The 25,595-nt window shown below is 42.3% G+C and overlaps 1 protein-coding gene across 2 annotated transcripts; it reads left to right on the forward strand.

Moving 5' to 3' along the window:
- The first annotated feature begins 8,202 nt into the window (after window positions 1-8,202).
- LOC133779334 (probable serine/threonine protein kinase IREH1) lies at window positions 8,203-8,994 on the forward strand. Of its 2 annotated transcripts, none has more exons than XM_062219325.1 (2): window positions 8,203-8,329; window positions 8,617-8,994. In XM_062219325.1, exons 1-2 carry the CDS (start codon window positions 8,209-8,211, stop codon window positions 8,808-8,810), a joined length of 315 nt encoding a protein of 104 aa, XP_062075309.1. In that variant the 5' UTR covers window positions 8,203-8,208; the 3' UTR covers window positions 8,811-8,994. The 2 variants fall into 2 exon arrangements, 1 of the variants encoding a protein (XP_062075309.1); XR_009869146.1 differs by having other exon boundaries at window positions 8,309-8,356.
- Window positions 8,995-25,595: the final 16,601 nt, after the last annotated feature.

Below are 25,595 nucleotides of genomic sequence, written 5' to 3' on the forward strand. Positions count from 1 at the left end.
ACCGACTCTAAAGTCGATGATCACGCATTGAATAACTCTATGGCATTAATGCGGGACCGACCCTAAGGTCGAAGAACTTACAAGCGCTTGCCTGGTCTAGGACCAGATGTACTTAGCCAAGGTATATGACCCCGGTGACTGTTTGTCACATGGCTAGGGGACGTTGTCCATAGTTACGACTCTAGAGTCGGGAGGAAGGTTATGTTGGTGACCAATCACCATGCACCTGTCCTGATCGAACTTATGAAAGAACCACTTATCAGTTAAGCCCTGGTGACCCTATCGTCACATGGCTAGAGGGAGCAGTACCCATCTTTGTGACTTTTGCTACTGTCACCTGTCTGTAATGGATTGTTGGATTTGAATGGTTATTATGATCATTGTTGATATTATGTCATGCTTTATTGTGTTTTCTTGCTGGGCCTTGGCTCATGGGTGCTATGTGGTGCAGGTAAAGGAAAGGAGAAGCTTAACCAACCTTGAGTGGAGAGCTTGGGCGATGTGGTGTACATACTGAGCCGCTTGACCACCACGGTCAAGGAGTTCTCAGAGGGACTAGGGGTTTACCCTATTTTTGCCGCTTAGGCCGGCGGGGATTGTAAATTTGAAACTGTAGCGACTCTTTTGAATTAAGAATAGCTTGTAAATATTTTGAAAGGCTCATGAGCAGTTTGTTTACTTAATGAAATGTATCCTTTCATTTTTACTGGTTTTTAACCTTAGCCCAATAATAACACATAGACCACGTTTTTAACCAAAGGACTCGGGTAGCGAGTCAAATTTCCGGTTCACTGTTCACCGTAACTGTTATGGGATAGCCAGGGCATTACACATACTTCCGCAACATGGAGACATGGAAAACATCATAAACTCCTAACAGCGACGGTGGCAAGGCCAGCCTATATGCCACCTGCCATGTCCTCTCTAGGATCTCAAAAGGTCCAACAAACTGAGGGCTCAGCTTGCCCTTCACTCCAAACCTCCGCACCCCTCTCAGTGGTGAAACTCGCAGAAACACGTGGTCCCCAACTTGGAACTCCACGTTCCTACACTTAGGATCAACGTAACTTTTCTGTCTACTCCGCGAAGCAAGCATTCTGGCTCGAATCTTCTCAATAGCCTCATTGGTCTTCTGAACCATGTCTGGTCCTAAGTACCTCCTCTCACCCATCTCATCCCAATGTATGGGTGATCTACATTTTCTCCGATATAACATCTCATAAGGGGCCACCCCAATCGTGGAATGATAGTTGTTGTTATACGAGAATTCAATCAACGGGAAATACTTACTCCAAGACCCCTCGAAGTCAATCACACACGCTTTAAGCATGTCCTCTAACACCTGAATAGTTCTCTCAGACTGTCCATCAGTCTGAGGATGAAAAGATGTGCTAAACTTCAGCTGGGTCCCCATAGCTCTCTCCAGAGCTCCCCAAAACATGGAGGTAAAGATAGGGTCTCGATCAGATACAATAGATTTTGGAACCCCATGGAGACGAACTATCTCCCTCACATACAACTCTGCATATTGTTCCACTGTATAGGCCGACCTCACTGGTAGAAAATGAGCTGACTTGGTGTATCTGTCCACAATCACGCACACCGAGTCATGAAGTTCAGCCGTCCTAGGTAATCCTCCCACGAAATCCATTGTAATATCCTCCCACTTCCATTCTGGGATGCCCAAGGGCTGAAGCAATCCCGCTGGTCACTGATGCTCAGCCTTAACCTGCTGACATGTCAAACATCTAGCCACATACTCTACCACATCCTTCTTCATCCCGGGCCACCAATATAATGTCTGTAGATCCTGATACATCTTTGTGGTACCCGGATGAAGCGAGTATGGCATAGTGTGAGACTCATCTAGTATCTCTCGTCTGATCCCCTCATCAGCCGGAACACAAATCCGTCCCTGATATCGAAGCAAATCTGTCTCAGAAACAGAATAATCCTTAGTTGTCCCCGCTAAGACATGGTGTCTAACCTCCTGTAACTACGCATCCACTAACTGACCCTCCTTGACCCGCTCTAACAGGGTCGACTGCAAGGTAATATTAGCTAACTGGCCTACCGCCAGTTCTATCTTTGCTCTGGCCATCTCATCAACTAATTCTCTCGAGATCTGGGTGGAACTATACAACTGTCCTGGGCCCCTCTGGCTCAACGCATCTGCCACCACATTGGCCTTTCCAGGGTGGTAAAGGATATCACAATCATAATCCTTAACCAGCTCTAACCAACGTCTCTGCCTCATGTTCAGATCCTTCTCAGTAAATAAATACTTCAAACTCTTATGGTCAGTGCATATCTCGCACTTCTCCCCATACAAATAATGACGCCACACCTTCAGTGCGAATACCACTGCTGCTAGTTCCAAATCATGAGTCGGATACCGCTGCGCATACTCCTTCAACTGCCGATATGCATAGGCTATAACTTTTTCATTCTGCATCAGCACGCAGCCTAGACCCATCCTTGATGTATCACAGTAGACCAAAAACTTTCCTTCCTCCAAAGGAAGACTCAACACAGGTGCAGAAGTAAGCGGTCGCTTCAATTCTTGAAAGCTGTTTTCACACTTCTCTGACCAAACAAACTTCTGATTCTTTCTCGTCAACTCTGTCATCGGTGAAGAAATCTTTGAAAATCCCTCTACAAACCGTCTGTAATAATCTACCAACCCAAGGAAACTCCGCACCTCCGAGACGTTCCTTAGCGTCGGCCAATCCCTTACTGCTTCTACCTTGGACAGATCCACCTTAATCCCTTCTGCGCAAACTATATGCCCAAGAAAAGTCACCTCTGGCAACCAAAACTCACACTTCTTAAACTTGGCGTACAACTAATGCTCCCTTAACCTCTGTAAAACCTGTCGAAGATGCTGCTCATGCGTTTCCTCTGAACTAGAGTAAACCAAGATGTCGTCGATGAAGACAATGATGAACTGATCCAAGAAGTCCCTGAACACCATGTTCATCAGATCCATAAAAGATGCCGGGGGCATTGGTCAGACCAAAAGACATGACCAAGAACTCATAATGCCCATACCGTGTCCGAAAGGCCGTCTTCGGTATATCCTCATCTTTGATCCTTAGTTGGTGATAACAAGATCGAAGATCAATCTTTGAGAACACTGTCTTTCCCTGCAGCTGATCGAACAAATCATTAATCTTTGTTAGAGGGTACTTATTCTTGATAGTCAACTTGTTCAATTCTCTATAATCTATACACATCCTCAAAGTCCTGTCCTTTTTCTTAACAAAAAACACTGGAGCACCCCATGGAGAATAACTAGGCCTGATAAACCCCAAATCCATAAGTTCTTTTAACTGTATCTTTAATTCCTTCAACTCTGCCGGGGCCATCCTATATGGTGTCCATTATACTGGTTCCGTCCCCTGTGCTAACTCAATCTCAAACTGAATCTCCCTGCGCAGCGGCAACCCTGGCAGATCCTCAGGAAATACATCTAAGAATTCACACACCAATCTAGTCTCTCCTGGCCCTGCTGGCATAACCCTGGTAGTATCCACCACACTAGCCATAAAGCCTATACATCCACCCTGCAACAAGTCTCTGGCTCTCAATGCCGAAATCATGGGTACGCGGGGTCCAGACACCGTACCCACAAAGACAAAAGGATCCTCGCCCTCAGGCTCAAAAGTCACCATCTTCTTCCTACAGTCAATAGTAGCCCCATATATGACCAACTAGTCCATCCCCAGAATCATGTCAAAATCCTCCATATCTAATTTAATCAGATCCACCAAAAGTTCCCTACTATCAACCATCACTGGCAGTGTCCTAATCCATCTCCTAGAAACTACCAGTTCCCCTGTAGGCAACAAAGTCCCACACCCTGCAGTCCGATACTCACTAGTTCTACACAATCTATCAATCACTCTACTAGAAACAAAGGAATGTGTAGCACCAGAATCAATCAATACTGTAAAAGGAAAGCCAGCGCTAGAAAGCTGACCTGTCACTACCGAGGGACTAGTCTCGGCCTCTGCCTGAGTCAAGGTGAATACTCGAGCTGGAGTCAAGCTATCCACCTTTCCTGCTTCACCTTTCTTCACCGTTGGGCAGTCTTTCCTGAGATGCCTTACTGCTCCGCACACAAAGCATGCCTTGGCCTGACACTCGTCCAGATGGCGTCTTCTACACCTTGGGCACTCCGGATAGGTCCGCCATGCCTCGCCGCCACCCTGACGGCCACCCTGACCCTTCCTATCAGGACCAACAGCGATCGAAGTGTCAGGAGCCTTTCTCTTGAAGTCACTAGGGCCTCCGCCCCTACCTGCCCCTGAATAAGGAGGCACCACTCTGTGGCCCTTACGCCTCACTACACTTTCCCTCCATATCTTGTTCTCCGCTTCCTCTGCGGTAAGAGCCTTCTCAACGGCCTGGGCATAAGTTGTTCCTCCAAGTACCATTATGATCCTGACATCCCGGGCTATCATAGCATTGAGCCCCCTAATAAATCGATCTTGCCTAGCAGCATCAGTAGGCACAAGATCTAGTACAAACTTCGCAAGCCTATCCAATTTTAGGGCATATTCAGTAACAGTCATATTGCCCTGCACAAGACTCACGAACTCATTGACCTTTGCTGCCCTGACGGCAACATTATAGTACTTCTGACTTAATAAGTCTCTGAAACCTTCCCAACTCAAAGTAGTAACATCCCTGGTCTGCGATGACACTTCCCACCAGATGCGGGCATCCTCTCTCAACATATAAGTAGCACAGGCCACTCTATCATGCCCCTCTATCCTCATGAAATCCAGAATTGTAGTAATCATAGTTAGCCATTGCTCGACTTTCAGTGGATCCGGTCCACCCTCAAAGATTGGGGGTTGCTGCTTCCTGAACCACTCATACAACGACTCCCATCTGTTTCCAACCTCCCCAGGAGACTTGGAGGTAGTCCCGAGAGGGGGAGTTTTCTTGTTCAGTCGGAGCCTCTTCACCAAGGGTCCAGACGACCCGGAGGAAGGATTTCCCCCCTGGAACATGGATCGCAGAATGTTGTCCCCGGGCTGTGACATCTCCTCACTTGAAACCAAGAACGGAGCATCAGTATGGATGTAAAAATATTTTATCACAAAAAATCTAAAGAATGTATGGAAAAAGGTCCTGCCCTCCGAGCTAGAGGATGAATCTATTGCCACGACCTCCGGCCGCGGAGCTTCTACGGGGGAGTCTAAGATTATAACTTCACGAATGAGAGGGGGCTCTGGGTCCGGATCCGCCTCAGGACAGGACTCCTCTACATAATACCTAAGCCCCGGAGCTACTATACCCTCCAAAAGGGAGGGCCACGACCTAAGGTTGGTCCCGTACTCCTCAAAGAAGGCCGACCTAAAGGCCAGGGTATTTTCTACTACTACAGTGCCCCTAGGGCGACCGATGTCATAACGTAACACTAGTTGGTCAACGCACTGGAGTAGAGTTATGTTATGATCTGGGTCATTTCGGTGACGGTGAACGAGTTGGCTGGGGTTAAACCTAGAAAGTTGTAGGTCTGCAGCAACTCTATCAAAATCCTTAAACAAGTATGGGTTACCTTGGCCGGAGGGACCGGCTGCTGCCTCGGATTGGACCCGCTCTGCGTTGACCCCCTGGGCGACCTTAAGAGCTTGCTTCCGATGAACGAGCGGCACCTCGTCTTCCTCGTCCTCCTCGTCATCATCCGCGACCCCCTCCTCAGGGATGGGCGCCATCTCGCGAGCTACTGGGGCGATCCGCAGCCTCCTTAAGGCCAGAGTCTGGCCCGAGGAAATTAACTTGCACGCTACACTACAACAATTTTGACCAAATATAACACCAAAATATAGCATATTATTCAAAACGTTATTGATACATACAAATAAAAAAGATACAGAAAATATTTTTTTATTAAGTGTAAAGCAATAGGCGCCAAATGAAAATATATTGGGCGCCAAATGAAAATGACAAAAAGAAAAAAACTAAAACCCTTTACACGCTGCCTCTCTCTCTCACACACTCCAGTCGGCTCTCTCCCACTCTCACTCGCTCTTTCTTTCTCTCAGAGTCTCTCTCCTGGGTTTCTCCCACTCTCCAGTTGGCTTTCTCCCACTCTCACCCTTCACCTGGGTTCTTGCTTCTAGCTAGCTATAGAGATACACAGCGATGGAAAAGGACAAGAGCTCATCGCTTCAGCAATGGTGTGGTCATGGTGTGCTTCAGCTGCTCAATGGAAGGGATTGAAGCAAGAACCCAGGTGACTGTGAGGTATATGTTTCATTTTTTTTTTCAGATTTCAAATTAATATCCGTTCTTCAAGCTAATTTTTTTTTTCAGTTCAGGTCTCCAATAATTTTCCGAATAGGGTATCTCTAGAACTTGAATATGATATATTTTGGGTTTGAAGAAGTTGATTTTCAAGTGTTTTAGTCAGAACCTCTTGTTGTTATAAAACAGGGGAAGAGAATAGATTTTTGGCCTTTGAAGTTAAATGTTGGAAATTCGAATGATGCTTATGATAAAGCTTTCTTGTTTGCATATAATGTGTTTGTTGAAATGCCTCCAAGATAGTGATATAGATAAATGTCAAAAAATTTGTTTTCTTAAGTGTTTGTGGTTGTATACTGGTTTAAAGATATTTAATTTTCTAATCTATTTATGTTAAAATACTCATGGGGGGCTTTTGGACGGGTTTTCCTGGCCAAAAAGAGAACAACAGGGGACCTTTTTTCCATAAAGGTTTCTTTTTTAATTTCTCTTAAATAATGAGGATCATAATTCTTTTATCTTTTTGTACTATTTTTCTGTGAATCATATTGATCTTCCTGATAGTTTCTCATCTATTTTATGCTACGCGTTCTTAGACAGCTTTCCCTTTGTAAGCCACTACTTAATTCTTTGCCTACTTAGTTCCATGCTTGAAAAAAGCAGGTAGTTTACTAGATTGAATTAGTGACGCATGTGGACTAAATGATTTTGTGAAAATTACAGGGATTTACTGAATATTTATCTACTCACTTTTTAACCCATGAGTCTCTCTCATGTTGCACAGTTAACTCTCCTTGTAGTTCTTTATGTTTCTTAAATAAGCACTGAACAATTGTTCATTTGTGCTATCTGCCACAGGTTCTTAAAAAGGCTGACATGATCCAGAAAAATGCAGTTGAAAGTATCTTGGCGGAATGTTCATTTGTGCTATCTGCCACAGGTTCTTAATTGCTCATGATGGTCATATTAAGGTAAATATCTTTTACACTGGCACAGGCATGTTTTTAGGAGTGTGCACACAAGTGCATTTATGTATGTTTTAGGCTGTCCTGTTCTAGTGAATACACATCTCCAGTGTTAAAACTACATTGGTCTTGATTTAATGTACTTTACATCTATTAGTAGGTTATTATGTAAGAAGTTGTGAATGCCTATCAATTTGAATACTCATAAGTCTTGATTGATTTAAGCTTACATCCTGAATGCCTGTCAATTTGAATACTCACAAGTCCCATGCATTTGCTTGGCCTGAGGTCATATTGTTTCTCATCTTCAATAATAAATAAGTGATTATCTATTACATAATTGTGTTTCTTATAAAAAAAATTCCCTTTGATTCAGATGAGTATACATTTTTTTTTAAAACAATTTCAATGCTCATTGTCAACACAAAATTTGATTTTATGGAAATGTTGTAAGAGAATTTGCACAAAATGCAAATCATAATAAAATAAAAGAGGGTGAGCAGTTATGAGCTTGCATGCTGTGCGGTGTGACTGCACCCTGCATGAGCACTCTAAATGCTTTCCATTTTATACATGGAATTATTTCTTCAGTGGTTTTTTGTTTGTGGTATGCAAATGCTTTTTAGTCAAATTTTTCCAGTTGGTTTCTGTTATTGCACATCTTAGAATGTAGGTGTGTGTTCTACACACTGACGTATAGCCTTCTAAATGCTTTACTTTTGATTCTCGCAATATTGAGTAGTCCTAGTTATGGTACCGAAAGTGCATGTCATTCTCACCTTATCTTTTGGAATTCCTTTTTTGCACTTGTTACCAAAGATTTACTTCATTTAAAAAAATAATAATACAATAAAAAAGAGAAGCTTTTATTTGATCTCTTTCTTCATTTTCTTAACAGTTGACCGACTTTGGGCTCTCAAAGGTTGGTCTTATCAACAGTACTGATGATTTATCCAGCCCAGCCGTAAGTACCACATCTCTAATGGTGGAAGATGAGCCCGAGTTATCTGTGCCTGAGCATCAGCAAGAAAGACGAAAGAAACGTTCTGCTGTTGGCACACCTGACTATTTGGCACCAGAGGTACTATTGGGAACAGGACATGGTTTGTATAGTCCTCTTTCTGTTTGAGGTGCATTGAATTTCTTCAATTTATTTTTACTAAACTCCAATTAATTTAGTGGCCTAGAATAGTATAGTTATCTGGGAGATAAGTTTGTTATCCATTATGATGTAGTGAGATCATTCTGTGTTATTCATTATGATGTATTGGGATAAGGTTTAAAGGCCATAAGCTTGTATGATGTTGTACTGTGATTGTGATTCTTGTGTTTGGTGATCAGTTACTAAGATGGATGGATTACTAATCCTTTGTTTTACCATCCCCTGCAGGTACAACTGCCGATTGGTGGTCAGTTGGTGTGATTTTGTTTGAACTGATTGTTGGTATTCCACCCTTCAATGCAGAGCATCCTCAGGTAAACATGTTGATTCTACAAGATTCCATCATTGATGATGTTTGTTGCATTCTGTTTGATTTGCTCTTGTTGTATCATTTTTGTTATTTATTATACTTAATGTTTTGAACTTGTATAAACCTCTCCATTTTTTCTGCGTTTTGCTTTGTTGGATTATGGTGCCAAAGGACAAGCTTATTGCACTTTCTTTACGTATCTTTTCACTGGTCTTGTGGGGTCTTGAGTAGAATCTTGAACTGATAAAGAAATGATTGTTTCAAATATATAATTTTGTTATATGATTTTCATAAGTATTATGAGTACTTATTTTGTGTGTCATGGAAAGAGAAGAGTTTTTGGCTATGATGATATAATCTCGCATCTTTGCTGCAAAGAAAGAGAAGAGTTCTTCATTTTTTTACTGTCAACTCGCCTCACATAAGTTGTGAGTTGTTTGGTGTTAATACTAAATAATTATTATTATTATTTTTTTCTATTTTTAGATTTAAAAATTGATTCTCCGAAGACAAGTAAGGGTGTTTGGCATCTCAGTGAACAATTATTAGAAATCATAGTTAAAGAAAACAGAGTACTTCGAGAACACCAAATAGTTGTTTTCAGTGTTTTCTGAAAAATAAAGAAAGAAAAAGTAAAAAATCTCTTCATTAATCCACATTCTTTCATTCTCAATATCTCACAGATCACTTTCTCTGTCCTAAATATCTCTCATGACTTTCTTTCTTTTATAATGTTTAAGAGTTAAAGGAGTCTCTTTATCTGATTTTATCAAATATTGGAAGAATTTTTTCTAATTCTATCTTTTGGCTTCTGTTGTTAATGTTGGTTTCTGTTTAGTGTGTCTCACTTATTTTTCTAGTATTAATTCTCTATTGTTAATACAAGTTCGAGGTTTTTTTTTAAGTTATGGTTGTTCTCTTAAATATATATGTTGCCAAGAGGATTTTGAGTTTTTATGGGAGAGCATTAAATATTTGGTGGCTTTATGGATGGTTGATGTAAATGAGTTTAAAATAGTACTGTTATCAGATTTGGTGAAGGAGTGGAATTTTTATAATTCTTACCTTGGTAGTGTGCCTTGAGTTTTCTCTTCTAGGGACATCGTCTTCCTAGACGTTCTATGATTTTTTTAATAAAATTCGTTTCTTATAAAAAACACACTAGTATATTTAGAAAGACTAGCATAATTTAGAAAGTACATTGCCACAATGAAAACATAATTATTTTGTATTCGAAGTGAATTAAAGGGTTATAATGCGGCCATTTTAAGTTAGACACTAAACCACTGCACATGCCTATCTCAGTGATTTTGTAGGTTTGTTTCACATTGTAGTTGTTGTAGATAGTAACATCTGTGACATTTAGTTTGTCTTCCCTTTAATTTCACCGAGCTTCTTTTCTTGCAGTACTATTCAGCCAGGCTCCTTTCCACCAGAAGTCATTCCCTATGACCAGTGGACTCAACAGAAACCAGAAACAAAGCCTATGTTTTCTGGTTGGCTTAAGGGTGCATTTGGAGGTGGAAAGAAAGAGATGCAAGAATCTATACAGTAGAACCTCAATTTTATTCTCAGTACTGCTCCAATTTGGGATAGGTTTGTCATTTATCTATACTATAAAGTATAAATAGTTATTTCCTTTTTAAGGTATAAGAGATTGTTGCTTTGGTTGTCTGAACATTAATGAAGTCCTTATTTTTGAAGTCATTTCAAATGACATTTAGATACTGCTTTCCAATTGTAGTTTTTTATTTTCCAAGGAGCTCTAAACTATTTTAAGCTTTGAGCAAGTTTCTTAGTCTTCTTTAAAACTTGTCTGGTCATTATTATTGCTTTGTTAAAGAAAGGAGCACATGCCATTTTTATTGAGGGAAAAAAGAATATTGTTTCTTATGTAATTTTGAAGAAAATTAAAGAAAAGGGGTTGTCAAATATAGTCCATTTGTTTCCATGATATCTGGCTTTCACTACTGAAAGATTTTACTATTTTGTTTGCACACACGGTGGAGCTCAAAGGTAATAAATATGTACTTGGAGAATTTCTGGAGTTCAAGGGAAAGCCAGAAGATCTCCATGCCTTGAGAAATATCAAAAGATCTAAAGTCAATCGTCTGATTATCGACAAGCATGCTTGGATTAGGTGAAAATCCATTTCCATTTCTGAATAAAAATTAGCTGTGGTTGAGACATCTAATCTACACACTAACCTTTGTATCTTTTTCTATCAACTTTTATTTGAGTCTTCAGTTTCTCTAAGTCATCATGTGCATTTTTCTTTCGAAATCACAGTGCATTCGACGCTCCAAGTTTTGTACTCGCCTAGGGATTATCGAAGCGAAGGAGCTTCAGCTTCGGAGTGGAAGGAGGTATGCGTGAGGTCGAGTACAGAGGTTGTCTTCCAGCCTCAGAAATCTACAAAAGTCCACAAGTTCAATTTAATTCAAATTTGTCTGTGTGAGGTATCTTTTTTAATTCAAATTTCAATTTAATATCAGATAATCCTAATTGCTCAATTACTTCTATGAAAGTTAAACCTAAAATAGTTGTCACTTTCTTGCTAGTAAGACCATTTCACCAACATATGAAAATTAGACATAATGACACTAAGTGGAAGTGTTTAAATTTTGTTTTAATTGATCATAAAGAAGGGCAAAACATATATACAAAGCCTAAGGAAATAAAGTACAATCTGGTTAGCATTATATTGATTGGAATGCTTGCTACAATTGATACTTTGCTACAATCTGGTTAGCATTACAATTGTTTTAATTGATACTTTGACTCAACGAGAGCCTTATTCAATGCTTGCTACAATGTTCAGTAATTGGCATACTGTGTGTCAGGATCCTGAAATGGTATTTAGTTTACATATTATTCCTTCAGATTTCATTTTATATTCCTTCAGCTTCGTGTGTTTACTTATGTAAGATGATATAATATATCTGATTTTCCATGTTTCATCTTCTTGTTACTCATCATAAGTGACTGCTGGCCAACCATAAATTATTGATTGCAGGGACTTATGGAGGAAATCAATGCTGTCTTAAGTAGAAAGTTAGATTTCGAGGTGTTAAACTTTCTGGCCTTGATCTTTCAAAACTGGTAATTTTTCACAACCTTGTGCTTGTAACAACAGTTTTGGTTTTATAAGAAAAATAATGAAAGTCTTGCAGTAGAATTTCACATTTTGGTTAGCCAAGATATGGTTTGGTGGTAGTAACTTAAGAGGGGTAGCTCAAATGGTGAGGCATGTAATTTACTCCAACAAGATCTGTTGTTCAAATTTTTCCTGGGCACCTACAGAGCAATTGCTATGGTTTCTTGTTCAAATTTTTTAGGTGGAGAGCCTAGTTAAAAAAAAAAAAATTGGTGGTAGTAACTTTCATTACCAATGATTTATTTTTGTGTTTATGAATCAGTTTATTAACCTTGTTTGTTAGTTTTAGTCTGGACTCTAGAGTAATTGTTTGTGTGGCATTAATGATGCCTGGCATCTCAGTTTTATCAATTAAATTGTGTGATTGGATTGGAAAACAAACATTTGGTTTTGAGCACCAATGGCATCTTTTAACTTTTAAATGACCCGATTTTTACACCTACCTTTTAATTTGAGACAAAGTGTTGATGGAAACTTTTCAATGAGAAAACTTACTTTATTTGATGCTCCCAGTTTCTCTTGCTTTGATTATAAACGCATGTATATAATACACACACACAAACACATATAATTTGGGTCAAGCTGATTTTTGGTATTATGTTTATGCAGTCTATCATCAAGAAGCATGTTAAACCCACACCATTTTTTTGGCATGAGAAGTCTGCTGTTGTTGGACGGTTGCATTCTTTAAGGTGAGAAGGCCCTAATATTATCTTTTTATAGAGCAGATTTTGCTTGTAGTATAATTGCATGGCCAGCTGATAAAGTTATAATTAGTTAATTAACTTTTTTTATGTACTCTTTTAGTTTACTATAACTTTAAGTTGAAGCATTACTTATTTAAATTTTGTTGTAGCTAAACAAATGGACTCACAACAAAGACAAGTGCACAAAGGATGATGAATTGAAGGATGGAGCAAGTTTCACGCATGGTTTACTTTTGTGTATCTTGTAATGTTTCTATTTTTCATTTTTGAAGTAAAAATTGTTCAAGATTATAAAACTTTATTATGTTATGCGTTCAAACTTAAGTTAGAACTAAGATCTCATGAAGTAGACACATTCATGGTTTGAATTAGTTATTGTTTAATGTAATACTTATGGTTTATCAATCTATTGAGAATTACATTTTATGATTAATTTTGAATTTTTTTTTTATCAAAATACAATAATGAAAATCTTTTAATTAAAAAAAAAACCATATAAGTATATTTATCAAAATAAAATTTAAAATTTTATTACTATATGTTATGATTTAAAAGCATATTATAAGCGTAAAAAATCGTTATGGTTTATATAATATAACAAACTAAAAATGTTATCAAAATAATCAAATGTAACAGTTGAAAAGTGTTATGAAAAAAATACAAGATTAAACTTCAAATTTATAATAAAAAACTCTATCTAAATGTTATTATTTGAATATTATAGCACCTAAAAATGTGTTATTGAATAGTTTAAGATAACACCGAACATAACATTCAAAAAATGTTATAGAAAAGACTGGACTTTTAATAACATGGGCTACGTTAGCATTTTCAGAAGTGCTATCAATAGTCTCCGATAGCACTTTTTAAGTGTTATGAATACTATTTTTTCTTGTAGTGCTAGCATCGTCTCGTAAGACACGAGCTGGTGGTAGTCTTTTTCGCTTGGAGGGAGCCTCGCCAAGGTTTCGTATTGACCCCGAGGGTCACTGATTTAGCCGTCCTCACAAAAATAGCTGCACGATAGTATTCAAGTCAATACGCATGGAAAGAAACAAGTTAGCGACGATTTCGTGAGTTGAGGATAGAAAGAACTTACGAGGACGATTGAAGTAATGGTGTTCGCAGTTGCACAACCCCATCGACATAAAGAACTGGTCTTTGAAGTCATTGGGGTTGCTGGGCAGCTCGATGACTGTGGCAGAGTTCAGAAAATGGGTCAAGTAATAGAACCTGTCACCTCGCCCCCGTTGATCCGGGCTAGCCTTGAGGAAGAAGAAGTAGAGAATGTCCGCCGGTGTAGGGACCTCCCATTCCTGCTTCAGAAACAGGTACCTCAGCCCGCTAACTGGCGGTAGGAGTTAGGGGGGAGTTGAAAGGGGGCCAGCTTCACGAAGTTCAGGAAGTCCGTGAAGTACTGGTCCAGGGGAAGAAAGGCCCTGGCCTTGAGGTGTTCATCGCTCCAGGCCGCGAACTCCTCGTCGAGCGGTGCGCAGCTCCGCTCGCCCTCAAGGGGAGGACGGACAACAAGAGCGCCTGTCCCTATCTCGATGTTGTGGGAAAGCAGGATCTTGTTGACCTTCCCCTGAGTTGTAACTTTTGAGGCGATCCTCTCGGCCTCAAAGAAGGCATCAGGTCCCACCTTGAATTCTTTCTCCACGGTGGGACCGAAGTGGGGGATAGGAGAATTTGTTGCCACCTCCTTCCCTTTGCTGGCCTGCTGGGATGACGAGCTGGCGGCACTCTTCTTGGGCATATTCTTCTTGGGTCCCATCTGATCGCCTAACGAACAAAGATGAAGAAAGCTTAGAAAGGCGACCTAAAAATAAGAAAGGGAATCTAGCGCGAGGAATGATTTTCCTTACACGGGTTGAGGTAATCTCAGCCCGCGGTGAGTGAGGCCACGCAGATCTATGAACACACACCTGTGCTCCCAACGGGTCCTCGATTGCTCAGGATTCGTGTGCCAGGAGGGTCAGGATAATGCTTGCCTTGGAGGGAAAGTTTCAAAAGAAAAACCGCCTGGGAAGCGTGACCCCTAAGCTACCCAGTTTTGCACCCCAGAAACTTGTTGCCTTCCCCTCTCCAAACAGGCATTTCAAGAGATTACCCAGAAAAATCCCCAAAAAATTATCTTGTCCTATGCGTCATGTTCCTAAGCATTCTCTTTCCTATGGTCGGTACCCCTAGGATAAAAAACAACAAACAACCTACAGTGTGCACTAAAACAGGAGTCTACCTAAAAAAAAAACGGAAACATTTGAACATACAGCAGGCAGAGGACTTACAGAAGTTTTTGCTTTATGAAAGTCGAAAAGGGCGTAGAAGTCGGAATCCTGGTGGAGCCTTTAGAACCGGAGTCATGGAGAAACCTTTGTATCTGAAACTCAGGGACTTCTGGAATGATAACCGGAAGAAAAAAGGGTTTTGAGGCTAAGAAGAGAGAAGAGAGAAGATGAGGAAAATTTTCAAATAAAGGGTGGCTCATGCGAAAGGTGGCCAACCTTATATATGTAACAGGCAAAGGAATGAGGGCTGTTCGATCGTCTTAATGCGGGATACAAGGGTCACAACTCGAAAGACGAAATGACGGCCGAAGATAGACTAGGCCATTTAATGCGATTCTCGAAAAACAGGCCGTCACCAACCACGATGCTCCACATATCTGATACCAGCGCAATAGTAAAAAAAAATAATGGTGTTTAGTACTGGTCGTGAAGCTCTGACTTATCAGTCATGATCAGCAATAGTACTGAGCGCTGGTCGTATGGAATTGACTTATGAGTCAAGAGGGAAATAGTGTATTAAAAGCGGCCCGAAATGATTAGATCTAATCAACATCAGCATTAAATGCTTGACCGACCTATTGGTCGAAGAAAACTAAAGCTGTAACGACCCAAATTCAGTGTTAAGGCTTAAGGCCTGGAGTAGTATGCCTGGAGGGCATGATGGGATTTTATGTATGACTTTATTAAGTTTAATGCATCATTATGATTTATTGCACGTTATATGACTATTTGATTATTTGAGATGCATGACTATGTGAATCAGTAAGCATGTTGAACTGATTGTCTTAGAATGAGCATGATTGTAACTTGGCCATGTTAGGGCATAACTGTGATAATTGTACTATGTGAATTGTGCCATGTGAGTGTGATGTTTTTATCAGGATGCACGCATCGAGACGGTCTTAGTGAGCCAGTTAGTCTAAAAGTCACAACGGGATGTTGTACCCGGCTCGGGAGGAGCCTAGGGGTACTTCGGGAATCTCATAAGTTGAGTTTAGAAAGAGTGATTAGTTATTGGTATTTTGGTAACCATTTGTAACTGCTGTGAGTAACAAGTTTTAAGATAGGAAGTGGTAGAATTGAAATGAAAGTGTTAAGACTTAAGTACCCTTGAAGGTTTAGCTTAGAAGGATTAGTAAGGAGGGGTAATTTGGTCTTTTGGCAAGGAAAATAGACATTTTGCAGCTGGGATTTAGGGGGTACGGTTTGGGCATTTGGGTTCACTTGTGGCTTTGATAAAATTAGAAGAGAAGGAAAAGAAGAGGAGAGAAAGGCTAGGGCAAAGAAGAAGAAAGAAGAAGAGGTGTAGAAGGGGCTGAAGTGGGAAGCTTAGAAGGAGATCAAGGGAACTTTTAGGGTGGATTCTACTCTTGAGGTAAGGATCTTATGCTTATTTAAGTTTGTTTTCTGTGTTGGTTGAGGAATTTAATGCTTGAGTTAAGATTTTCATGGGTTTTGGTTTGGGTTGTTGAATTTGAAATCAAAGGAGTGGATCTTGTGTGTGTTGATGTTTTGGATTTGATTCTAGTGTTTATGGGGTGTTAGATTGTTCATATGAGGTTTGGATTTGAGTTTTGGAGTTTAGGTTTGGTTTGGGGTGATTTGGAGAGGTTAAAGCTCGGGAAAAATTGCAGGAAAAACCCAGAATTCTGGGTCTGCGAAGGTGTGCCGCGGCAGGGTTTTTGTGTGCCGCGGCAAGGGAGCTTCTGTCTGATGGGTGCCGCGGCACAAGGATGTGGTGCCGCGGCACAAGGCAATTTTCAGGATAGCTTTTTTTTGGCAATTTTAGGTCTTAGCTCCGGGGGTTCGGGGGATGCCTCCGGGGTGTTGTTTTAAGGTTTTAGAGGTCTCGAGAGTGCGGGATTGGTCCCGGGAAGTGGGTTTGGGTTTGGTTAGTATTAAAAGTGTTTTATGTGTGTTGTGACTAGGATTTCGGAGAGGCTCGTGCTAGAGGACTGTGCTCGTGACCGTGGTGCATCGGAAAGCACGGATTACAGGTAAGAAAACTGTAACACCCGAGATTAGGGCATGGGCCCATTGTGTGATTGTAGGGCACGACCCTAGCTTGTATTGTGTGCAAATGTGTAATCTTAGATAAACTATTGTATGTTTGAATGGCTATTTCATAATGTATGATATGTGTGATTGTAATTGAATGAACGGTAAGGCCGAGAGCGGGAAGAGCTGGGTACGGCAGCGGGGCCGGCAGCAACGCTCAGCACATGGGATGTTATAGCGAGGGTGGGACCCAAGGGATACGTGAGTTATCCTACGGTAATGACCGAGACCCCAAGCTTTGGTAAGGCCTCTGGGGCGGCATGGCCGTGCTTGTTTAAGTCGATGATTTTCCTATTTATTTTAGTAAATTATGCCAGTGATATTATTGCATATGTTATGTGCTATTTGGGTTTTCTTGCTGGGCTTCGGCTCACGGGTGCTCCGTGTGGCAGGTAAAAGCAAGGAGTCTGTCAACCGGCCATGAATATGGAGAGCGTGGGGGCGGCGCGTACATGTTCGGCCTGCCCGACTGCTTTGGTTGGGGGCATTTTGTAAATGGCTGTATTGATCCATTCTTTTGATAGTTAACCTGATGTAAATCTATTTTTGAGTTGTAAATATTTTGTAAACCTTATTTTGGGATCCCAGATGTTTTATACTTACGTTTTCAATGAAGTTAAACATTTTAAAGAGTACAGCCTTAAATTCTAATTTATCCACACTTTTGGTTTTAGAAACCACTTAGAGTCAGTCAAAAGCACGATTTCTATTTTAAACTCACTTAGTAACGGCTCTAAGGTAGTAGGGCGTTACAACTTGGTATCAGAGCGAGCCAAGGTTTATTGGTTCTGGAGATTGACCGAACATGTACGCACGCTGCCATTGAAAAGCTCGACTCAGGGTGGTTTGGTATGGTCGATTGATGTATTCTTGATTATGTGTTTAATGCTTTGTGTGCCTGCCTAGATTGTTATGAGTATGATGATTGAAATAACATACGCATGATGCTAGGGCAAGGCCCGTTGTATGCTGTATGATAGTTGCATGACATTTTGGTCGATTGATCTTGGTTGTTGTTGAGATTGAAAGGTGGAATTTGGACCTTGTTATCATGCCTAATGAGCGGTGTCACTGATTGCAAGCATTTAGTTGCAATGCCTCGCCAATCATCGAGACTCCGCGACATTCAGGCCGAGGATGATAACCAGGGGCAGGACCCTCCACCTGCTCCTCAGAACTGGCAGCAGATTTTAGCCGAGATGGAGGCTAGGTTGAAGAAAACAGAGGATGAGCTTAGTCAGTGGAGGCGACCAGCTCCTCCACCAGCCACTGTGATACCACCACCGCCTAGTGTGGTACCAGCTCCGGTTCAACCTGTGACTGGGAACAGGTTGGAGCCTCTATACGAAAGATTCAGGAAACAGCAACCCCCTACCTTTGAGGGCGGAGCAGACCCACTGCAAGCTGAGCAGTGGATGGGTACGATGTCTGTGATCCTGGACTTCATGAGGGTTGAAGGGAGGGATAGAGTTGATTGTGCCAGTTATATGCTTAGAAAGGATGCACGAATATGGTGGGAGGTAGTTGGGCAGCGGAGAGATACTGCAACTATGACTTGGGAAGAATTCAAGGGCATTTTTAACGAGAAATACTATAGCGTAGCCGTCCGGGCTGCGAAGGCGGATGAGTTCAACAACCTGACTCAGTGCAGGTTATCCGTCACCGAGTACGCCCTGGTATTCGACAGATTGGCGAAGTTTGCGCCAGAGCTGGTGCCGACTGATGCGGCCAGAAGGGACAGGTTCATACGGGGATTAAATGTAATGATCGCCCGTGATGTGAGTATCACAACGACTCCAGAGTCTACCTATGCACAAGTGGTAGACAAGGCCCTCACTGCTGAGAGGGCTGAGGATCAGATCTGGAAGGATGGCGCTGCTTGGCGTGATACCAGAAGAGTAGTGCCTTCTTCTTCTGGGCCTAGTCGGGGTAGCGGCCCCAGTGAGCAGAAGAGGAGAGTACCAGACTCATTTGCTCCTTATGGTTCTGACCGGAGGATTCGCAGTTTTGTGGGTGGCCGCCAGGGCGGAAATGACAGCTGGAGAAGCCTTCCGATGTGTCCTCGATGCAGGCGACGGCATCAGGGCGAGTGCCGGACCAGGGCATGTTTTGTTTGTGGAAGCACCAGTCACTTGAAGAAAGATTGCCCGCAGGCGAGGAAGGAGGAGCCAAGGCAGGGGGACAGCCTTGCTCCCGCTAGGGTTTTCACCTTGACTCAGACAGAGGCAGAGGCCAGTCCATCAGTGGTCACAGGTCAGATTTTTAGCGCTGGATCCTTATTTACTGCATTGATTGATTCTGGTGCTACGCACTCATTTGTTTCTGCTAGAGTGATTGATCAGCTGTGTAGACCTAGTATTTTGTATGCTAGGGGTTTTCAGACTATATTGCCTACATGAGAGCTGGTAGTCTCTAGGAGGTGGGTTAGAGCCTTACCAGTAGTGGTAGACGGTAGAGATTTGTTTGTTGACCTGATTGAACTAGAGATGGACGATTTTGATATAATACTAGGAATGGATTGGTTGATGCGGTATGGAGCAACAATTGATTGTAGACGACGAATGGTGACCTTTGAACCGGAGGGCGAGGCACCCTTTGTGTTCGTGGGAACGGTGGATGGACCGCGGGTGCCTATGATCTCGGCACTAAAGGCTAGAGTCCTGATGCAGGAGGGTTGCATAGGATTCCTAGCGAGTATAGTGGATTCCTCCAAGGTGGCGGCAGTGGGACCAAATGAGACCAGGGTTGTCTGTGAGTTTCCAGACTTGTTTCCAGCGGATCTGCCGGGGTTGCCGCCACAGCGGGAGATTGAGTTCGTCATAGAGTTGGCTCCGGGAGCAGAACCAGTATCCCAGGCACCTTACAGAATGGCTCCAGCGGAATTAAAGGAATTGAAGATTCAGCTGCAGGAACTACTTGATTTGGGGTTTGTCAGACCGAGTTTCTCACCGTGGGGTGCTCCAGTTTTATTTGTTAAGAAAAAGGATGGATCGCTCAGGATGTGCATCGATTACAGAGAGTTGAATAAGTTGACCATCAAGAACAAGTATCCATTGCCTAGGATCGACGATTTATTTGATCAGCTTCAAGGGAGTATAGTGTTTTCGAAGATTGATCTCCGATCAGGCTACTATCAGTTGAGGATCAGAGATGAGGACATACCAAAGACTGCATTTCGGACACGGTATGGGCATTATGAATTTTTGGTTATGTCCTTTGGGTTAACCAATGCCCCGGCGGCATTTATGGATTTGATGAACATAATTTTCAAGGATTATCTGGATAAGTTCGTGATTGTGTTTATTGATGATATCCTAGTATACTCCCAGTCAGAGTCAGAGCATGAGCATCATCTGCGCCTGGTGTTGCAGCGGTTAAGAGAGCATAAGCTTTATGCTAAGTTTAGCAAATGCGAGTTCTGGTTATCGCAAGTTTCATTTCTAGGCCATATTATCAGCAAGGATGGGTTACTGGTCGACCCAAGCAAGACAGAAGCAGTGAGAGATTGGCCTAGACCCAGCAGTGTTCCTGAAGTTAGAAGTTTCCTTGGACTAGCAGGTTACTACAGGCGATTTGTAGAGGGGTTCTCCAGGATTGCTACTCCATTGACGGAATTGACAAGGAAGAAGACCAAGTATGTGTGGACAGATCGATGTGAGAACAGCTTTAAAGAGTTGAAGCGGCGGTTGATTACTGCACCAGTGCTGAGCCTGCCAACAGATAATGAGAAGTTTGTGGTCTACTGTGACGCTTCTAGACAGGGTCTGGGATGCGTGTTGATGCAGGCTGGGAAAGTGATAGCATACGCATCAAGGCAATTAAAGGAGTACGAGCAGAGATATCCCACGCATGACTTGGAATTAGCTGCAGTGGTATTCGCACTTAAGGTTTGGAGACACTATCTGTATGGAGAGAGGTGTGAGATATACACTGATCACAAAAGTCTAAAGTATTTCTTTACCCAGAAGGACTTGAACATGCGCCAGAGACGGTGGCTAGAGCTGGTAAAGGATTACGATTGTGATATCCTGTACCATCCTGGGAAGGCTAATGTAGTGGCTGATGCATTGAGCCGGAGGGGCCCAGGACAGCTGTATAGCTCGAGGCAGATATCTGACAGATTAGCTGGAGAGATGACCAGAGCAGGTATAGAGTTAGTGGTTGGTAGGTTAGCCAACATTACTCTTCAGTCAACACTCCTTGAGAGGATTAAGGAAGCACAGGGAAAGGACCCCCAGTTAGTTGAACGTAGAGAGAATGTCCTAACTGGAGCAGCTAAGGACTTCTCTATTTCTGAGATGGGTTTGTTGAAGTACAAAGGACGGATTTGTGTTCCGATTGATCCAGACATTCGGCGAGAGATTCTGGACGAGTCTCATACCACTCCCTACTCTTTACACCCAGGTTCTACGAAGATGTACCATGACCTGAAGGTTTTGTATTGGTGGTCAGGCATGAAGAGGGACGTGGTGGACTATGTAGCTAGATGCTTAACCTGTCAGCAGATTAAGGCAGAACATCAGAGGCCAGCAGGATTATTACAGCCCCTAGGGATTCCCGAGTGGAAATGGGAAGATATTGCCATGGACTTTGTGGTTGGATTGCCAAAGATCGTGGGTCAGCATGACTCGGTGTGGGTGATTGTGGACAGGTATACGAAGTCCGCCCACTTCTTACCTGTGAAGACGACTTATACTGTGGATCAGTATGCAGAGCTTTATGTAAAGGAGATTGTTCGACTTCATGGGGCTCCGAGGTCGATAGTATCCGACAGAGACCCCACTTTCACTTCCAAGTTTTGGAAGAGCCTACAGAAGAAAATGGGCACATAGCTTCGGTTTAGTACCGCTTATCATCCTTAGACGGATGGACAGTCTGAGAGGACAATTCAGATACTGGAGGACATGTTACGAGCTTGTGTGTTAGATTTTGAGGGATCTTGGAGTAGGTATCTCCCTCTGATTGAGTTCTCGTACAATAATAGTTATCAGGCGACGATCGGAGTGGCTCCGTATGAGATGCTATATGGTAGAAAGTGCAGATCACCGATTCACTGGGATGAGGCAGGTGAGAGAAGGTATTTAGGTCCTGAGATGGTTCAGAGGACCAATGAGGCACTTGAGAAGATTAGAGCTCGCATGCTCGCCTCCCAGAGTCGCCAGAAGAGTTATTCAGATCAGAAACGCAGAAGCGTGGAATTTCAGGTTGGTGATCATGTATTCCTCAGGGTTTCACCCCTGAGAGGAGTAAAACGATTCGGCGTTCGGGGCAAGCTGAGTCCCAGGTTTGTTGGGCCCTTTGAGGTTCTGGAACGAGTTGGGGAGGTGGCTTATAGGTTAGCAATGCCTCCAGCTCTATCAGGGGTTCATGACGTGTTTCATGTATCCATGCTCCGGAAGTATGTTTCGGACACTACTCATGTGTTGAGCTATGAGAACTTGGAGTTGGATCGGGACTTATCATATGAAGAAAAGCCTGTTCAGATCCTTGATAGGAAGGACAAAGTCTTGAGGAGCAAGACCATCGCCTTGGTCAAAGTATTGTGGAGAAACAGCAAGGTCGAAGAGGCGACATGGGAACTGGAATCAGATATGCGGGAGCGGTATCCCGAGTTGTTCAGGTAAATTTCGAGGACGAAATTCTCATGAGGAGGGGATAGTTGTAACGACCCAAATTCAGTGTTAAGGCTTAAGGCCTGGAGTAGTATGCCTGGAGGGCATGATGGGATTTTATGTATGACTTTATTAAGTTTAATGCATCATTATGATTTATTGCACGTTATATGACTATTTGATTATTCGAGATGCATGACTATGTGAATCAGTATGCATGTAGAACTGATTGTCTTAGAATGAGCATGATTGTAACTTGGCCATGTTAGGGCATAACTGTGATAATTGTACTATGTGAATTGTGCCATGTGAGTGTGATGTTTTTATCAGGATGCACGCATCGAGACGGTCTTAGTGAGCCAGTTAGTCTAAAAGTCACAACGGGATGTTGTACCCGGCTCGGGAGGAGCCTAGGGGTACTTCGGGAATCTCATAAGTTGAGTTTAGAAAGAGTGATTAGTTATTGGTATTTTGGTAACCATTTGTAACTGCTGTGAGTAACAAGTTTTAAGATAGGAAGTGGTAGAATTGAAATGAAAGTGTTAAGACTTAAGTACCCTTGAAGGTTTAGCTTAGAAGGATTAGTAAGGAGGGGTAATTTGGTCTTTTGGCAAGGCAAATAGACATTTTGCAGCTGGGATTTAGGGGGTACGGTTTGGGCATTTGGGTTCACTTGTGGCTTTGATAAAATTAGAAGAGAAGGAAAAGAAGAGGAGAGAAAGGCTAGGGCAAAGAAGAAGAAAGAAGAAGAGGTGTAGAAGGGGCTGAAGTGGGAAGCTTAGAAGGAGATCAAGGGAACTTTTAGGGTGGATTCTACTCTTGAGGTAAGGATCTTATGCTTATTTAAGTTTGTTTTCTGTGTTGGTTGAGGAATTTAATGCTTGAGTTAAGATTTTCATGGGTTTTGGTTTGGGTTGTTGAATTTGAAATCAAAGGAGTGGATCTTGTGTGTGTTGATGTTTTGGATTTGATTCTAGTGTTTATGGGGTGTTAGATTGTTCATATGAGGTTTGGATTTGAGTTTTGGGGTTTAGGTTTGGTTTGGGGTGATTTGGAGAGGTTAAAGCTCGGGAAAAATTGCAGGAAAAACCCAGAATTCTGGGTCTGCGAAGGTGTGCCGCGGCAGGGTTTTTGTGTGCCGCGGCAAGGGAGCTTCTGTCTGATGGGTGCCGCGGCACAAGGCAATTTTCAGGATAGCTTTTTTTTGGCAATTTTAGGTCTTAACTCCGGGGGTTCGGGGGATGCCTCCGGGGTGTTGTTTTAAGGTTTTAGAGGTCCCGAGAGTGCGGGATTGGTCCCGGGAAGTGGTTTTGGGTTTGGTTAGTATTAAAAGTGTTTTATGTGTGTTGTGACTAGGATTTCGGAGAGGCTCGTGCTAGAGGACCGTGCTCGTGACCGTGGTGCATCGGAAAGCACGGATTACAGGTAAGAAAACTGTAACACCCGAGATTAGGGCATGGACCCATTGTGTGATTGTAGGGCACGGCCCTAGCTTGTATTGTGTGCAAATGTGTAATCTTAGATAAACTATTGTATGTTTGAATGGCTATTTCATAATGTATGATATGTGTGATTGTAATTGAATGAACGGCAAGGCCGAGAGCGGCAAGAGCCGGGTACGGCAGCGGGGCCGGAAGCAACGCTCAGCACATGGGATGCTATAGCGAGGGTGGGACCCAAGGGATACGTGAGTTATCCTACGGTAATGACCGAGACCCCAAGCTTTGGTAAGGCCTCTAGGGCGGCATGGCCGTGCTTGTTTAAGTCGATGATTTTCCTATTTATTTTAGTAAATTATGCCAGTGATATTATTGCATATGTTATGTGCTATTTGGGTTTTCTTGCTGGGCTTCGGCTCACGGGTGCTCCGTGTGGCAGGTAAAAGCAAGGAGTCTGTCAACCGGCCATGAGTATGGAGAGCGTGGGGGCGGCGCGTACATGTTCGGCCTGCCCGACTGCTTTGGTTGGGGGCATTTTGTAAATGGCTGTATTGATCCATTCTTTTGATAGTTAACCTGATGTAAATCTATTTTTGAGTTGTAAATATTTTGTAAACCTTATTTTGGGATCCCAGATGTTTTATACTTACGTTTTCAATGAAGCTAAACATTTTAAAGAGTACAGCCTTAAATTCTGATTTATCCACACTTTTGGTTTTAGAAACCACTTAGAGTCAGTCAAAAGCACGATTTCTATTTTAAACTCACTTAGTAACGGCTCTAAGGTAGTAGGGCGTTACAAAAGCGCTTGGCTAGTCTAAGGCTAGTTACTCAGAGCCAAGGCTAAAAGGCTCAGGTGGCTTGATAGTCACATGTCTTAGGGCGCAGGACCCCAGGAAGGCTTAACAGTCATCTATTCAGGGTTTAGTACACCAAGACGTCTCATTAGTCATCTATTCAGGGGATGGGACCCCAGAAAGTCTTAATAGTCATCTAGCCAGGGCGTAGGACCCCAGATTGACTTACTAGTCATTATTTGATTAGGGTTGCGAGCCCCATAATGATTTCATGATCATTTATTAATACTTGTACACATGTAGTAATAATTTTTCTTGTTGAGCCTTGGCTCACGGGTGCTATGTGGTGCATGTAAAGGGAAATCAAAGATTACCCAACATTGAGTGGAGAGCTTAGGTGGCGACTTGTACATATGTGGCTGCTTGACCACCACGACCAAGGTGTTTCTCAAAGGAACTAGAGTTTAACCCTATTTTGGCCGCTTAGGTCAGCGGATTGTAACTTTTGAACTGTAATGAGCATTTTGGATTGTAAACAACTTTGTAAACACTTTTATGGGAACCCATGTACAATTTAACGTTTTAAATAAAATATATCCATTCCTTTTGACTGAGATTTTAACGTTGGCCAATTAATAAGATTTAGATGCACGTTGTACGCCCTAATTCTCCACGGGCTATTAGCGAGTTGAGGTATGACATAATTATATCAGCCACGTGGATGCCACGTACCTGGAGCTGTTGTTACCAGGTCCCACCTCTTTAGCTCGAGATAACCAAAGGCTTACTAAGGTTACTAAGGAGTCGGGTCAGAAGTATAGACATCACAGGCTAAGAAG

Source organism: Humulus lupulus, chromosome 1 (assembly GCF_963169125.1).
Source record: "Humulus lupulus chromosome 1, drHumLupu1.1, whole genome shotgun sequence".
Taxonomy (NCBI): domain Eukaryota; kingdom Viridiplantae; phylum Streptophyta; class Magnoliopsida; order Rosales; family Cannabaceae; genus Humulus; species Humulus lupulus.

Bases quoted from the DNA above. Each gene is read 5' to 3' on its own strand.
- LOC133779334 (XM_062219325.1), top strand. From the start codon at position 8,209: ATGGTGGAAGATGAGCCCGAGTTATCTGTGCCTGAGCATCAGCAAGAA. The intron at 8,330-8,616 runs GTTTGTATAGTC...CATCCCCTGCAG, and splicing joins ACTATTGGGAACAGGACATG to GTACAACTGCCGATTGGTGG.